At 38.8% G+C, this 16825-nt stretch overlaps 1 protein-coding gene across 3 annotated transcripts in view; it reads left to right on the top strand.

Annotated features, from left to right (window-relative positions):
* PRKCE (protein kinase C epsilon) overlaps positions 1-16528 on the top strand; it is a 287890-nt gene extending 271362 nt beyond the window's left edge. For 2 of the 3 annotated variants that reach the window (XM_061475327.1, XM_061475329.1), the window contains exon 15: positions 13283-16528. In XM_061475327.1, the coding sequence (XP_061331311.1) occupies positions 13283-13429 (147 nt within the window). In that variant the 3' untranslated portion in view covers positions 13430-16528. Of the gene's footprint in view, positions 1-2148; positions 2179-13282 lie in introns of all 3 variants that reach the window. The other variant, XM_061475330.1, reaches the window with a different exon arrangement.
* The last annotated feature ends 297 nt before the right edge of the window (positions 16529-16825 follow it).

A 16825-nucleotide genomic window follows, 5' to 3' on the forward strand; every position in this document is an offset into this window, starting at 1 on the left:
CCGCTTGTCCTGTCATACTAAATCCTTTGTCCCCATCTTTCTTATAAACCCCCTTTGAATATTGACAGGCTGCAATAAGGTCTCCCTCAGAGCCCTCCCTTCTGCAGGCTAAACAACCCCAACTCTCAGCCTTTCCTCATAGGAGACATATTTCATCCCTCTGAAGGATTTCTTCTTGGGTTTTGTAGACCAGCACAATAAAATCAGCATATTTCTTAAGCTGTTGGTTACAGTGGGTCAGTGTGCTGCGAGGAGCTATGAGACAGAAAAAGCTGTTAGGCACAGCAAAGATGGTCTTAACACAGGAACACTCTTGACCTTTTAGGCTGAAGTTTCATTGTCAGCCCTTGAAACATGTGCATGCAAACAGACAGACTTGTCGTTTTCATCCACCCTGTTGTGAATGTCAGGGCTGGGAAAATCTGAGACTTTTGACTGAGACATCCTCAACATGAAAAAGTTGAAGAACTCTGAGCCAGAGGGTAATACAAAGCCTGGTAAAACAGATGTTTGCCATATGTATTTCTTTTTTAGCAATTAAGCCAAAATTTCATCACTAATGGCTTTATCAGTGCCTGTGGCAATCTGTTCATAGTGTGGCTTTATGGAGATGAAGTTGACAAAATAATCGCATTACGATGATTTACTGTGAATGTGCAGCTTTCACAGAACAATACATTAGTTTTCACTGTGCATTCATAATTTCTTGGGTTTCTATTTTGAAAGCTGCCTTTCTTTAAGAGCCTTAGAAACAGAATGAACAAGATAGTCTATTGCAGAATTGTATCCTGCAGTATGGAGCAGCAGCAGCTGCTGCCAGCCCATTTAGTTAATCTAATGCGACTCCCTTCATTTTGCGGCCTCTTCCATCCCTAGTCCTATATCACTGAGAACGGTTTTAGAATATTTGTGTGTTCCTTCTTCAGTTCTGACTTCTCAGGGGCAGAGAGTTGCTCTAGCAGCTAAAACCAGTGAGAATTGCAAGATCTGTAAGTTTTCACTAGATTTTCTAGAAGCTCATGATGTTGTCCAGGGTTCATCACGTAACCTTTTCATGCCTCAGCTTCCACCCTGTGGTAGGAAGGGAAGAAAGGGGACTGAGAAGTGTTAAAAACTCAGTTCTCAAGATCAGCCTGGCTTTTAAAGTGATTGAACACGTAGCACTTCCCTTGGGAGAGTGTTCTATGCTCTACCAGACCTCAGTGTTAGCAGAGTTCATCTTGATCCTCACTCTCAAACTTCCTACAGTAATTCGCACCTCTCTGTCAGCTCCAGTATCTCTACGATAATCATAAACCATTACTGAAGTCCCTCCCCCCTTAGTTATCTTTATCTGTGCCACATTGTCTGTATGCAGTTTCCTTGTGAACCTAAACGTCCTTGTTAAGTCTTGACTTAAGGATGCCAGCAATGTGTCCTCTTTCAGTTTTGCACTGCAGCAAAGGTTTGAAGTGAAATCATTAATAAATGCCAAATTCTAGTCCTAGCCAACGACTGTGGGTTCCAACCAGAGTCAGCGAGCGCTGGGAATTTTCTTTCCCCCCTTCCCTGAATGAGTGAAAAACTGGCAAAATTTTGGCAACCCTTTGTTGATGACCTAATGCCAAGCCGGATGCCCGCAGTGTTTGGAAGCTGGGTAATAAATAGTAAATACAGATCAGCACCTCCAGAGCATGCAGCTGCCCTGTTTGCAGGTGCCTCACTGAACGGCTCCCTAAAATGTCTTCAATTAGAGAGGTGTGTGCTTCAATTGCTGCAGCAACCGTCTGCTTACTGTGAAATATGGCTGGAATCCTTAAAGAGGGACCGCGTTTCTGGAGAAAACTTTCAAGTTAATTAGCCTGAAACATAAGTTCTATAATCTCAGATTTGTTTTCATACCTGACTGCTAACAGTCCTTCTTAGTAAGGGATTTTGAACCTTGTGTTGGGAAGTCATGATACTGTTTTGGTGGGGGTTTTTTTGGCACGCCTCTATTTTTTGGTGACGGTGGATTGTATCATCATACATGCAGAATTATGACTTAGCCTTTACGCTGTGGGGATGAAGCCCTGTAAAATGCAGTATCATTCAGTAGCACCAAAAGGAACGTAGGAAAAGTACAGGCCAAGTAAATTTCTTTTTGTATAAATGTTCTCTCTTTTCAAGTTTGCTTCAGTGTGAATGTCCCTCTTTAAGGTAAGGCCTTCAATATGGGGAAAAAGTCAAGGTAGGTCCATTTTTAGGCCTAATAACCTTGAGGTGTCCCTTCAGTTTCATAATATATTTCCATTCAGTCATCAGTGCATGGCAATGAGCATTTAGCCGATGAGCACGCAAGGGGCTATACTGCATGCTTTTGCATGAAGTGTTACTGCTTAGACAAAACACTGGGGAGTGATGTTGAGACCTCAGGCCCTCATGTACCATTGTTGAACATTGCACATTATGTATTCCCCACTTGCTGCAGGCATTTCAGGCATAGGAAAAGAGTGGGCTTTCTTCTGAGAGTGACGCCATGGTGATTATAGTGGTGTACAATTAAAAGGTTTAGAAGCAGGGAAGAATCTGTGTTTTTCACAACGGTTGAAATATAATTAGTTAAAAATGAATGTGGACTTTCAGGACAGCCTTTTAATTAGAAACAGCCATAATGTTGAAGTCCAGCTCCTTTTTTACACACTGCCCCTGCCACAGGGTATAGTGAATTAGAATATTTAATGTCAGCTGGTTTCTAAATGATTTCTGCTACACTGGTAGCAGAAACCAACACTGGTTCAAGTGTTAGCCAGGTCAGCACTGATAGAGCAGCACTGGATATTGGCAGGCAGTAAAGACATCTCAGTTGAGCTTGCAGTAGTCAGTTGTGAACAAGGGTACGGTAACTCCCTGCAATGTAGCTCATAACAATTGGACTAGCATGTGGCTGGGCAGGGCAGAGTAGTCCATAACGCTTCTGCCTCTTCCCTCAACTAAGTTCCCTTGGTTTACAGAGCTTCAGCTAGCTTGGCACTTTGTATAACCACTAAATGTGCTCAGGCTGTAAGTATATAGCTTTCAAGGACCTTATGTACAGCTTGTATCACAACTAAGAGAAATAAAGAGTAAGTGAACTGGTATTTTTAAGGGATTTCAATGTTGATTGTTTGGAGGAACTAGGTTCTGTTTTCCCCAAAGTTGCTCATTCGATTAGTCTTCTTTCTTGGTTTTATTCTCTTCAGTGTCCATGCCTGCAACAGCTGTTTTTAGCTGTGATTACCACAACACTAGAACTACAGAAGTTTGAAAGCTACTTCCCAGCACTCCAGGTTCCCAAATATTTAGAAGTTAAACAACTTTTATTATGCTTCTTTTTATTCTGTACTGGGATCCAGCAGTATTTGTTTGGTTTTGTTAAGTCCTGGTCTTGTATAAAACATTTTCATACTGAATAATTAGATTCATTTAACCATCTGTTAAATGTACATTGTTAAGTGGTGCCCACTGGGGTGGAGTGGTAAGCAGCCAGAATGCTCCTGCTTTCCTTTTGGGCTTCCTCAGAATAAGACAAATTCTGTTTCACTTTTGACTGCTTTAATCCCCAGTGCTGTTTTCAAAAAGTAAAGCACAAAGTGAAGTCATTTTCTCATGGTTACTTAGAGTGCATTCTGAAGTGTTCGAGCAGAAGTATTTTGATATTAATGTGGGTAATAAATAATATTCCTGGGTTGGGCTTGTTTCTGATGTCATTAAAAGCCAGTGGCAAAACACCAGGTGCCTTAAGAAGCAGTAGCATCTGGCTCTTTATCAGACGGTGGAGAGGAGTTTATCAGAAAAAAGGCGATGTCTTGTCAAAGGCTGATAGTCCGTTGACTAGTCCCGTTCACAGCTGGAGCCCAGTGAACATCATAGAGTATAAGAAGAGCTTTAGCTTTGGGTTTATGTCTCATGTAGAACCTTTTATATTAGCATAAAGTTTAAACCAGTGTCTTACCATCCAAATAGGCAGCAAAAATCTGTCAACCTATGATTCAGAGCTCAGCATACTAGCGCAGGACTTAGTTCCTTTGACATATGTGCCGACATGCAGGTGGTGGACTAAAGCAGCTGATGTGTAGGCACTTGTTTTCAATAGCAGGACAGGGAAGGCATCTTTAAATGATAAGGAATCCTAGCACTTCATTAACTGCTGCTTTCCTGTTGTTATGCTGCTGCTGTGCTGTTACAAGGGATTTTGTTACTGTGGAGGCACAGACTTTGTACTCTCAGCACCGGTCCTCTCAACAGCGTGCTTCAGGAGTCATATGCTTAAATTATGTGGGATGAGAGAAACACGCTGTCTAGATATTTATGAAGAGCCTTAATGCAGATCTAATTCCTTGATTTGCATACCATACTCATGTTTGCAAAGGACCTACAGAACGATTCCCTTTGCTTAATTACGGATTATGGAAAAGAAGGAGTTGAAGATGATGTCTGCCCATGACTCTCTGAGGGATTGTGTTAATATTTGACAAGACCAAAAAGAAAGAAAAACTGAATTTGTGCCCTCAGGTCCACAATAAGCTCAATTTCCCAGCAAGATGAGATTTCCACTGTGCAAAAGGCCATTAAAGTGACACATGGCCAAGAGATCATAGATGATAGACAGAGAGATCACAATCCATGTATAAGGGAGCAAAAATAGGAAGAAAGTCAGATGCATAGTGAGGGGAAAATTGCTGAGGCTCAAAGCAGAGCAGTTGTACATTCAAGAATAGAACCCGTGTCACTGCAAACTCTCCTATGTCTTGCTGTGCTCTTTCATTAAAACTGTGTTCCAAAAAAGCCTAAGGAAGGGTGGAAAGGAGATATATTAAGATGCAGAAGCAGTAGGCATTCATGTGTAATTGCGCAATGCCTTGTTTTTCCAGTCTGTAATTCGTATAAGCATGTTCATTAGTTAAAAAGAAAAAAGAAAAATAACAAGAAACCAAACAAAAGCCCCAAACAAAACAAAACACAGCTTCAGCAACTTCCTAAAATGTCACATATATCTTTATTTTAGTCTGTCTTTGCAGAGGCTTAAAAAGTAATCATTAGAGTGTAAAATATTCTAACAATTCAGTAGCCTTAAAATAAACCCATCACTGCGTAGCTTTCTCCGTTTGTAAGAGGTGAGATCTGCTGCACCGTTTGTATGAAAGCCTGTCGTATGTGTCATCCACATCAAACTAAAAGCTTTATTCCTAATGAGCTGGAGGTCGTCATCAAAGAGCGTGAGTTCCCTGAAATGTTTTGAAGAAGGCAGTCTTGCCAGAAGCTCTGTAGTATTCCCACTTGACAGCCTGTAGTATGAACCATCCCGTGTGCAGCTGAGTCTTGGAATTATGCTCCCACTATACATGCTCGCTATTACCTTTCATGCTGTGATTTTTCTTCGCACCCAGTGTCACAGTACATGTTTATGCCTTCTTGATAGAGGAAGGGCTCAGAATCATATGATACTGCTATATATATATCTGTATATAATTTCATAACTTGTTCAGGAAGTGGGATAGGTGACTGTATGCAGAATAAAACATTGGAAAGTTAGTATTTATTCAGGATACATGTCAGAGATATGAGTCTTGAACTATTTTATTACATCATTCACTAGGATCAGTCTCCTTAATTTATTCCTTCTCTTTGTGATCACTTAAAGAATGGAAAGCAAAGTACATCTAATGATCTTTTGCAGACTTAATCTGGTCAAATACCTTAGTGCACTGCTAGGCTATCTGTATTCGGGTAGTTTTTCAGTAATTTGTGGAGTGTTTCCTGGAACCCACTGGAATTCTAGGGACATGGGCCCTAGACTTACCAACTGTCCTGCATCACCTCTTTGTTTTCCTTTCAAGTCAGCTCCATTTTCTGGGTATAGCCAGTCCTTTGTGCCAAAGTGCTACACGTCTTCACGTGTGTTTGAGGACTCACTAGCAGGTGGTTTAGAAAGCTGCAGATGCACCAGCCCTGACTACTGTAATTGCTGTAACAACCATGGGTAAAATGCAGAACACTAGTGAAAATAGACTAATCTCCGATGTGTGCCAGAATGTAAGAGGGGACACTGGTGATCATGCATGACCTTAGAGCAGTTGAGGATGTCAGTGGAGGCTTGCCAATATAATGCAAATTAGAGAGGCACACATAGAAAATCTGTGCTCTATGTGGATCATAGAATTGCAATAGGAGTTGCTTTGTGCAGATGAAGGATATTTTCATAGGATTATTCTATACTTTCTCTTCTCATATTTCCTCCTTGCCCCAAGAAGAAACATAAAATTGTTTCCCATGGAGTTAAACCTTCAAAGAAACCTACCATAAGGGGAAAATGCAGTGTAGAAGTTCAGATGTTAGCACTTTCTGCAACTTTATTTTTTGTATTTTTTTGATATTTGCAATTTTTTTCAGTCTAAAATATCCATGTATTCTACCATTCAGCTTACTTGAAGTGATTATCTCATTATTAAGTCATAGTGGAAACAAGTCCTGGTGATATGGACAAGATGGATCTCAAGGGTAAAGGACTAACTACAGGTGGGAAGCTGTCGTTCTGACCTCCCCTGCAGCTCCTGTGAAATCTATCACCATCAGTGTTTTACACAGAGATAACTGTTGTGGTTTAGCAATCGGGCTGTGAACAAAGTAGTTTTGATATATATAGCTTTCTTTAGTGCTGTGTAAATGTAGTTCATGTTAAAGCCATACTCAAGTAAGGCCATAGGGGATAACAGTTTTGCAGCAACTTCTTATTGGTGAGGTTCACTGTCCAGACTGGGGACACAGGGAGGTAGTCAGTGAACCTGCACAGCTTTCATTTTGTTTGTCTTGCTGTTTGTTTTGTTGTGGCAGTTTTGGGGTGCAGGATAGGAGAAAGGATATGGAAAAGTGAAACAATGAGGCTGCCATTTTGGCCATGTAGTCATTAAATGTTTGTACCCCTAGGTGTTTAGGTTATTCCTACTTGACCCATTTCCCCTAGGAAAGATGCATACTGTTTCAGTATAAAGATAGTTTCAGCTTACTGGATCACAAATAATCCCTTTTAAAATTCATAGTTCTGTGAACTAGCTTGGTGTTTATTAAATATCTGTGTATTTCCATAACAGATTAAATTGGAGGCTGCTTAGTTTGGCGTGCTTGTCATGCCAACTGCTTCACTGCCCAGTAAAATCTTTATTGAGTGGGACTTTTTTCCGCTCTTTGTCTTAATTTGGTGCCCTTTACATCTAAGGGAAGGATCATCTAGGAGCGTAGAACCTCACCTCCTGCTGGGAGGTAATGAATGTAGGTATACCCGTAAAAACTGCTTGGATTCAAAACCCTTTTTATCATCATAACCTTCAGCTGAATATACTGCAGCTCATGGCTGATCTGTTGTTAACTCGTCCATGTGCGAATAGAGCAATTAACATGCTGAAAAAAAAAGTAATAAGTTATTCTTGTAATATATATTCCACATCTTCTGAAATAAGACATTCTAGGAAATGCTTCTCATTCTGATACAGATTCTCAAGGTGTGCAAAGACTGTGAAGAGGCATCACAAGGATAATCGGAAAGACAGGCCTGGAGTGATGTTTTTCGCACAGTTTTCTTCGTATATAGAATAAGTTATGTGCAAAAATGACTGCTCACTACAGTTGGTCTCAGCTTTTTAGAAACAACTACGTGTTTGTGAAGAGAGATCCAGTCACTGGTGCAGAGTGATCTCCGCCTTTGCTGCTTTTTTTTTATCATAATAAAGAGAGGTGAATGAGAGCACAGTGATAATGTAAGGTTTGCCACATGACCTTGTGCTTCAAAAAAGTTTGCCTGATGTCATGAATTTCCATTTGTCTTGAACAAATTAATCTGAAAATCTTATCAGTGATGAGGTAAATATAAAATATTTGAAGTCTGATAATCCTGCTCTAGGAATTTGTTCTTGATGATACTGAGTGAAACTTGGGAATCATTCATTTCCTACTGAAGCAAAATTCTGGATAAAATTAAATGATACTGTGTAATACATACAAGAAGGTACATCTTCTGCTGCACATCCTATTCCCCCTGCACTGCAGTCCAGTGCCTTTGTAGCTGCACAGATTTAATCTACCTGTCATGTATTTGATGTGCTGCTGATATAGCCGGGTTCTACACTAGTGAAGCTCCCCAAATGAACTATAAACTCCAGGATTTCACTACGGGCTTGAAAATACATGAAGAGGCATCGAGCACTGCTATTGTCAGAAAATTGCAGTGGAATAAAGTTAAAGATGTTTCATTTAGTGGCATAGAAAAGATGATCTGCGTCTGCATTTCTGTGAAAAAACACAGTAACTCAAACTGAGAATCATGGATGAGTTTTGCATATATTTTGGATCAAAAGATCCACTTACTGAAAAATATCATAGGAGAGTATTTTTTAATTCCAGCATATTGCTTAATTATTATAATGCTAATTTCTGGCCTTGTTTACTTGTATTGGCTGTCTGTTCTGGATGAACTCCTCATTCTACTAAACTAAACAGAAATCTATTAATTGCTTTAAAACAGATTTCTATAGTTGTATTTAAACAGCATTTGGGGAATTTGTAGGACAATCAGACTGAAATACAAAGCCCAGGCTTTCATGGCAGTGTTGTTTTCTAGTCCCCACTTCCATCTTTCTTTCCTCTTCTCTGAGTAGTCTTTGAACCCACTGCACCATTCCAACCCAGTTTAGTGCAGCCATTGAGTTTGCAAAGGACCTTAAAGATTTTTTGTGGTTTTCTTCAAATTAAATGAAAATAAATAATGGAGTAGATAGAGATACCTCTTGATGCCTCTGAGATGGGAAATTAATTTAATCCTTATTAGACAGAAGAGAGTCCACTGAGCCTCTTGGCCTCATGACACAGGGGATGAGGTGCCCAAGCTTTGCAGGTTTGGAACACCCTGTGTCAGGTACCTTCTTGCAAGAATTTCCGTGGCTTTTCAATACCAAAGGCCCCTGTTGCTCACATCTGGTTCATGTCATTTATGGAAGGAATGGCAAGTTTTAACTTTCTTAATGTATTTTCAGTGGTAAGAACATCAACTCAGATGTCTTTTTTCACTGTTGCAATTCATTCAATTGAACAGTAATTTAGTAGTCATGAACAGACAAGGCTGGTAATCCTTGACACTAGCAAGATTATGAAGCATGTTTTGGAGAGGGGTGTTTTGAAGCTTGAGTCTGTGACTGCTGGTAGAAAATCAATTTTTTCTCAAAGTGGGAGTGAAAATAAAACCAGTTCAGAAAAAGAGTTTATGTGTGTGCTTACTAATAGCATATGAAGTTCCTTTCAGTCTTTTAGTAGTTGTGTGAAGAGATGAGAAAGGCTGAGAAAGTTGGGGCTGTTCAGCCTGGAGAAGAGAAGAGAAGGCTGCGTGGAGACCTCAGAGCAGCCTTCCAGTATCTGAAGGGGGCCTATAGGGATGCTGAGGAGGGACTCTTCGTTAGGGACTGCAGTGACAGGATAGGGGTAATGGGTTAAAACTTAAACAGGGGAAGTTTAGATTGGATAAAGGAGGAAATTCTTTCCTGTTAGAGTGGTGAGGCACTGGAATGGGTTGCCCAGGGAGGTTGTGAATGCTCCATCCCTGGCAGTGTTCAAGACCAGGTTGGACGAGGCCTTGGGTGAGATGGTTTAGTGTGAGGTGTCCCTGCCCATGGCAGGGGGGTTGGAACTAGATGATCTCTTAAGGTCCTTTCCAACCCTAACTATTCTATGATTCTATGTGACAAAAATAAACAACAACATTTTGACTCATAAATCCATCCCTTTATCCAAAGTTGTGCAGCCCAGCTAGGAAAGCTGATTAAATGGTGTTTTATAAAGAGGTAGTCTTTTAAAATTTTCAGTATCTTTAGGTCTTTGAAGAGAAGTGGTTATCTTTGAATAGAATGAAACATGATCTTGACTTAAGAATTGTCATCCTTGATGGGTCGTGTTAATATTTATTCATCCAAGTGGTTCTATTCCTGTAAAGTGTTGCATCCAATCAGATCATGTCACCTACATGAAGCAAGTCCACCGTGTTCTCAGGATAAGCAGGTCACAATAGGTCAGTGCTCAGACCTGTGAAGCAATCACACTGCATCAGCTAGCCAGCACGTTTCCTGCACAAGAGGTAGAGAGTCAGTATTCCTTCCCTCTGTCAGAGATAGCCTGCTGGTGGAGAAGCTGTCTTCCAGATGAGATTCAGAATTGGAGTCGTGTCGGTTTTAGTCCTTACAAGTGCTGTGGCACTGCTGGTGCTCTTTGTCAGAGACAGGCTGCCCACAGGCTGCCTGCAGTAGAGCAGTTTCAGTGCAGTGTGGAATTTGGCACCTATTGTTGGAAGCTCTTGGGAAGCTGCTGTGCCCCTGCTCTCGAGCAGCACTGATGCATGCTGAACACAAGATGTTTGGGTAATCTAGAGGGGAAAAAAAGAGTAGCATCTGAAACCTAATTGAATTTCAGTGTGTTTCAGTTTACAGCTGTGGGTTTGACAGTTCTTTTTTTCCTGATAACCCTAATTTCTTCAGTCATCCGAAATTGAAAAGTCTTCCTTGGAAAAAAGTTTGAAAAGTTAAAAATAGAGTGTTCCAAAGCCTCAGGAGCTGCAGACTAAACAAACAGAATTCCACCCATTTAATTACTGCATTTTAATGGTGCGTTTGCCAGGCAATCTAAATATTTTTCCTTTTTTCTTCATGATTTTTTTTTGATGTTACAAGATTGGATAATAGCTGCACTCTGTTTCCTTCATATATTCTCCTTGCAGAACTTCCTTCTTTTCTCAGCTTCTCTGCTAGGAGAAAGCCACAGCCCTTCATACCTTCATCCTGAGCCCTCATGCTGCAACTATATATTGATTCATGCTGTTGGCCTATAGAGTATTCACAGTGCAAGTGCCTTAAAATAGCAATAGGAGCAGAAATGTGGCCAGACCTGTTTCGTCTTAGCAGTTGGGGCCTTGCAAAATAGTCATAGCTTCAGGAAGAAAGTGCCTAAGTTGCTAAGGATGATTTCTCAAATAAAGCTTTGTGTTGAAAAGGAGTGCTTGTTATGAACTCTGCCTTTTGTCTTGTGTGGCTTAATCTGCTTACTTTTGTTCCCTGTGATTTATTTAATCTCACTTCATCAAAGCGTATCCTTGCAATCTTAGATTGCTCCATACTTGTCCTGTTAATAAATTGGGTGATTTACATGTATGCTGCCAAAAAGACATGGAATTGTTTAAAAATTTGAGAAAATAGAAACTTCTATGTCTTTCTTTGGTCTTGAAGGCATATTTTAAGACATGATAGGCTTCTTAATCTAAGCAGATACCTTTGGTTGCTGGTTCAGAAGTGTTTGAGATTCCAGGTTCTACTGGAAGTACAAGTACTTTTAATCAATAGGATCTAGGTACAGCGATGTTGGGACAGTTTGTCAGATGTACTCACCTGCCCTTTTTCACCTAAAACCTTCACAAATCTCAGTGGTGGTTTTATGGAAAAAGGAGGTATTGGGAATTAATTGCCCCTGCTAGTCTTAAAGGAATTTATCATCTTACTCTTTTAGCTTCAGCAAGGAAATGACACTTTTCACAAATGAAAAAGCATAAAAACCTGAAAATAATACATACTGTATTTCTCAGCTAATCCAGAGCTTATTTGCCGTGGATAGCTTATGGTTAAAGTGTGAGTGTAGTCACTTTTCTCTTGCACATAATTGTAGTTCTGAATTTGAATTCTGCTTTCTACAAATATTCACTTACCTCTTTCTGCTTTAGTGGCTATTCCTGCAGCAAATTCATTGTATGAGTGTATGAAAATACTACAGTAGGACATGGAGAACCAGAGGAATGTAGACATAGTTGCAATGTAATGTATTTAAAAATTCATACGGGATATCATTCTGGTTTTGCAATATTTGCCCAAATGACTGGGGAAAAAACATAAAAGCCAAAGCTATAATGCTCATACCTTATGCAGTTCAGAGTGTATGGGTCACGTACACTTCATGTCCAGTCTTTATGTACAAAGTAATTAAAATGTAACAATATAAACATATGTATAGAGCTGATGAATAAAATACATGCATATATATATATATATATATACACACAAAAAATAGTAATATTTACCTACACTGAAAGGCATATATCCTATTTGGAATACATTCATGTAATTTATAATGTATCAATCTATAGTTTTATCATTTTACTTTGCAAGTCAAATAGCTATTCTATTCTATTTCTGGTATCATGTTAATCTCACACATGTGCAGGATGGACACAGCTAGTTTTCAGTGTGCTTCCATTAAGTGTCACTCGGCTAACTATTAGATTTCTTGAAACAAAGAGAAAACAGACAGTGTAAAGGAAAACACTTCCTCCAGTTCCCTGAAGCTGTACATGTCTGAAACATGCTCCTGACATGGAAAACAGGAACAATGCCAGAATCAAGGGAGTGACCATGGTGAGTGTTTTCCCCTGTAGCCTTGAGTTTTTATACATGCAAGTAGTCACAGATAGTCTGTTGTGGGTACCCTGAGGATGAATCGGCCCCTCCAAGGCTGCCTGTAATTAATACATCTTATCCCAACTAGAACATGTACAGTTCCACTTTGCTGCCCCAACTTTGCTGAAAGAGCGAGGTGCCTTAGACATGAATGGGGAAATCCCGATGCCATTGAAATAAAGAAGAGTTCTGAGGTGGATTTCTCTGGAGCCAGACTTCCACACTTTACCATGGTGCTGCAAATGACATCCATCTACATTAGGAAATCTGAGTTGTCACTGTGGAGCTCAAAGATTTTGAACAGAGCTGTTGTGAGGTCTGAATCTGATTTTAAAGCTGGGTGTAGCCAGATATAAAGAAACAGTTAACTTGAGTTGCAACAGTAGGCTATGTTGTGGGGAAATCAATTAAATGAGTTCGCTCTGTGTCTCTGAAATGAGATATCATTATGTTCAAATCTAAAAGGAAACGGCCGTACCACCTACTATGCCAAAGCCTTTTTTTAAACTAGTCCCAATCTCAGCTTCCTGCTTTATCATCATACTGCTATCCCTCTGCCTGTCAGGGACCCGCGAGTCTCTGGGAACTCATTTATAGTACTGCTTCTGTGGCCTCTCCTGAACTCATTTATAGTACTTGCTCCTGTAGCTTCTCTCATATGTCTGTTATTCTTTGTGTGAAGTAGCTCCTCTTTTATTTCAACCATTCCAGAAAATTCAGCCTTCCTGGGGGGGATGGAGAGGAGGGAGAGCGCCTCTTATTTTACTGTGCTGTTTTACCATTCACCTTGTTTGTATTTTTCTTCTCAGAAAACCAAAAGGGATGTAAATAACTTTGATCAAGACTTTACACGAGAAGAACCAGTATTAACGCTAGTGGATGAGACAATTATAAAACAAATCAATCAAGAAGAATTTAAAGGGTTCTCTTATTTTGGAGAGGAGCTACTGCCATAGACAACGCTAGGCTGACAGATGAATGATGCTGCAAGAAGTGATTCTGAAGAGATCGTCAAATTACTGAGACTCAGTAGATCAAGAACTACTTCTCTTACCCTGAGCCCATATCCCCAATTAAAATATATATTTATTGTTTTCTTTTCCTTTAATCTTCTGACCTGAAAGCACTCTTAATTTCTGTCTCACAAAGCAATGCAAAATAATTTTGTATCAGAAATTGTAGATGTAACACACTGCCATATATTTGCAACTTTTCTTTTATTCCTAAGATCTCTCCAGAGGATAAAATTGCATCCTTTCCATGGAAAATGAAGCCATGCTATTAAAAGTGACTTAGCAGATCACGTTCTATAATCACATATGTATTTAAGCTAAAAAGGTGAGAACTGTTTCTTCTGCACTGGTGATTATGGTGAGATCTGTACTCAAAGGTGGAACAAATAAGTAATATGTTACCTTTTGGTAAGCAAAGAAGTCTGCCTTCGTGGAGGTGTAATCCTCAACTATGAGTTTATCGTGTCGAGGTACAAACTTAAAATAAAGCTGTCCAGAAAAAGAAGCACAATTATGGCTTTTGGTGAAATTCCTCATGCAATTTATGGAAAACTCTTAGGAATAAGAAGGGTCACAAAGATAACTGAAACTTTATTTAAAGCCAGAAACAGATATTATATGGATAGTTATTAAAGGGCTAAAGAATAAAAAGCCTATAGTGCTTTAACACAGCTATATATAGGCATTTTACAGTTTTTCAGGCAATTGGGTGTACTATCCATGTTACCAAATTGAATATCCATTGAAAAGAGCCATTGATGTGATGGCAAGCTTGCAAATGTTTACAGTTAATTTGAGATAAAAATTAATTATAAACATTATAAATTTGCCTTTTCCATTGTAGCTAAGCTGATAGTTTCTTATTTATATTTATTTTCTCAGCAGTGTGTTACTTTTGCACACTTTTACAAAACCATAATACTACTGTGTTTGTTGTTTTTTATGTTTAAGATCTAAAGAGAAATCCGCTTTTAGAAGACACAAAATAAGGCTACACGTGCATTATGTGGAGGTGTGTTAAAAAACGGAAGATCAAACATTCACAAACTGACATTACTGAAAGTTGTACATTGAATTTTTTTTGTGTATGAATTGAAATGGTAACTCATGTGGACAATATTACTAATGTGAAGTTACCTCCTGTAGATACGCTAACAGTGTTATGTACTTATATTTCCAGGAGTACCCTGTGGTTTGGTTTGTTCCCTTTTTTTTTGTGTACATGTATCGCTGAGGTCATTTTATTATATATTTTACTGGACTGAGTGAGCGGTCATTGGAATCCATTTTAATTGTTGCACATGGATTTCCAGCTGCACAAAAACATATATACTTGTGATTGGCAAAGTGGCACTAAAGAAGCTTTTTTGCCTTTTGTACAGGTGAGATTTTGTATATAGTGTTTGCTGCAAGGCCTGTGGAATTCATTGAATATAGAGGTATCAACTGCTGCATGTTCAGGCATACTATTAAAATGTTAGTCTATGAAAGAATAATTATAATAATGTCCATGTGCAATACTCTTGTATGTGTATTGGTTCAAGTTACTGTCAGAGAGATGAGGTTTTTGTTATAAAAGATGTAGACATATATTAAGCTATACTAAATCTCTTGTATAGTTCTCTTCAACTCTATTATGACATGATAGAGCTCGGAAAGAGAAAGGAATGTTACAAATCTTGGTGGACGAAGTGTGAACCATTGGCTTTAAGAGATAATTTCGGTCTCAAGCAGATGACTTAGTTTGTGTCAGTTTTGCGTCTGGCTGCTCATAGCCTGTTACTGATGACAACGTTCAGTTCCATTTTGTTTTGTTTTTAAAACTCAGGTGTAATTATTATATATATTCTTATGATGATTTCAAAATATTAAATATTATGATATATCAATTAATGTGTTGTCTGGCCTACAGGTGTAATAATGGATCAAGCCTTTAGTTTAATTTAATTTATCTTCAGTAATCTTTTGTACTGGGAAAAGACTATAGCTTCTGGAGCTGCATACCAGCACAGAAACATCTTAATGATTGCATCATCTCAATGTTTAAATTTCTTTCTCTTTTAGAAATATATTGCAGAACTGCCCATCAATTTGTGTCTCGCCACTGGCTCTGTTCATTTCCCATCACGGTTAGCTTTTGACATCCAGGCAAGAACTGATCACAATGCTAAAGCATTCTTTTCCATAGGTGAGTAGACTGGCTAGGAAGACGAGTTATCAGATAGTGCACTACTGTTTGTAAAACAAGAGGCCTTTACATAAAACTCTGAGCATTTATTTTGAAGGAATAAAAGCGTCCCATAAAGCTTTTGTAAGCAAGCCGTGTAGTCTGCATTCCCATTTCTCACATAGAGATAAATACAAAACATTTGTATTTAAGAGGCCTCAGCACCTGCAGTGTTTGGTAGGATGCAAAGAGAAAAGTGAAGGAGATCAAAACTTTTGCATGGGCAGGTATTTCTTCAATATAAATAGTTAGATCCTCTGCATTGGGTTTACACCGGAAGGTTTGTCTGTTACCTTGTACATTTTTTTAAAGATAATTCTTAAAAATGGACATTCTGTTACATTTCTGCCTGTTCTGTAAAATCTTTCCTGTTCCTTCTTTGTAAAATGAGTGCAAAATGCCAAAAAAAAGATTGTTAATAATAATAATAATTATAAAGAATCCATTGTTTCTTGTTTTTCCTCCCAAATAGACTTTACTTAAACATTGAAACACATTTTTCTCTGTAGGGTGAAAAGTAATTCTCTCCAAAAAAAGGCTTACAAATTACCTCTTTTTAAATTATGTGCAGAATAGTTCTGGCTAGATATAAAATGCATTCAGTTGGGGGGGGGGGGGGGCGGGGTAGGGTGTTTTTTTTATTGTGAGGATTTATTTGTACAGAATTTTTTTCTTATGGATGTAATTTGAATCTCTTGCCATTCATTAGTGTTCTTTCATCGTAAACATTATTACTGTGCCAAATGTACTGTATTCAAAAGGATGTGAATGTGTATTGTTTCGGAACCTAATAAATACAATGATGTTAAATCTTATTTTTTTCCCCAAAGTTTTCCTGAGTATTTCGTAATGAGGAAGAAAGAAAGATGAAGGATGAATATTTTTCCTGTTACATGTTATACAAAATACCATGAGCTTGTCTTTTAGGAGTGGACATTTTGCAAAGGAAGGATTTGCTAACAGGAACCTCATCTGTGAATCACTCAATACTCCAAGAGAAACACAGGTAACAGTGTGTGAACTCTATTTATTGTGGTTAATCTAACATTTACCTCAAAAGCACCAAGCAGGTGAGTTTACAGATATTCCTGCTTACCATCTACATGGTGGTC

Source organism: Pezoporus flaviventris, unplaced genomic scaffold (assembly GCF_033815535.1).
Source record: "Pezoporus flaviventris isolate CSIRO_AGI_PZ_B2104156 unplaced genomic scaffold, CSIRO_AGI_Pfla_v1 ptg000083l, whole genome shotgun sequence".
NCBI lineage: Eukaryota > Metazoa > Chordata > Aves > Psittaciformes > Psittacidae > Pezoporus > Pezoporus flaviventris.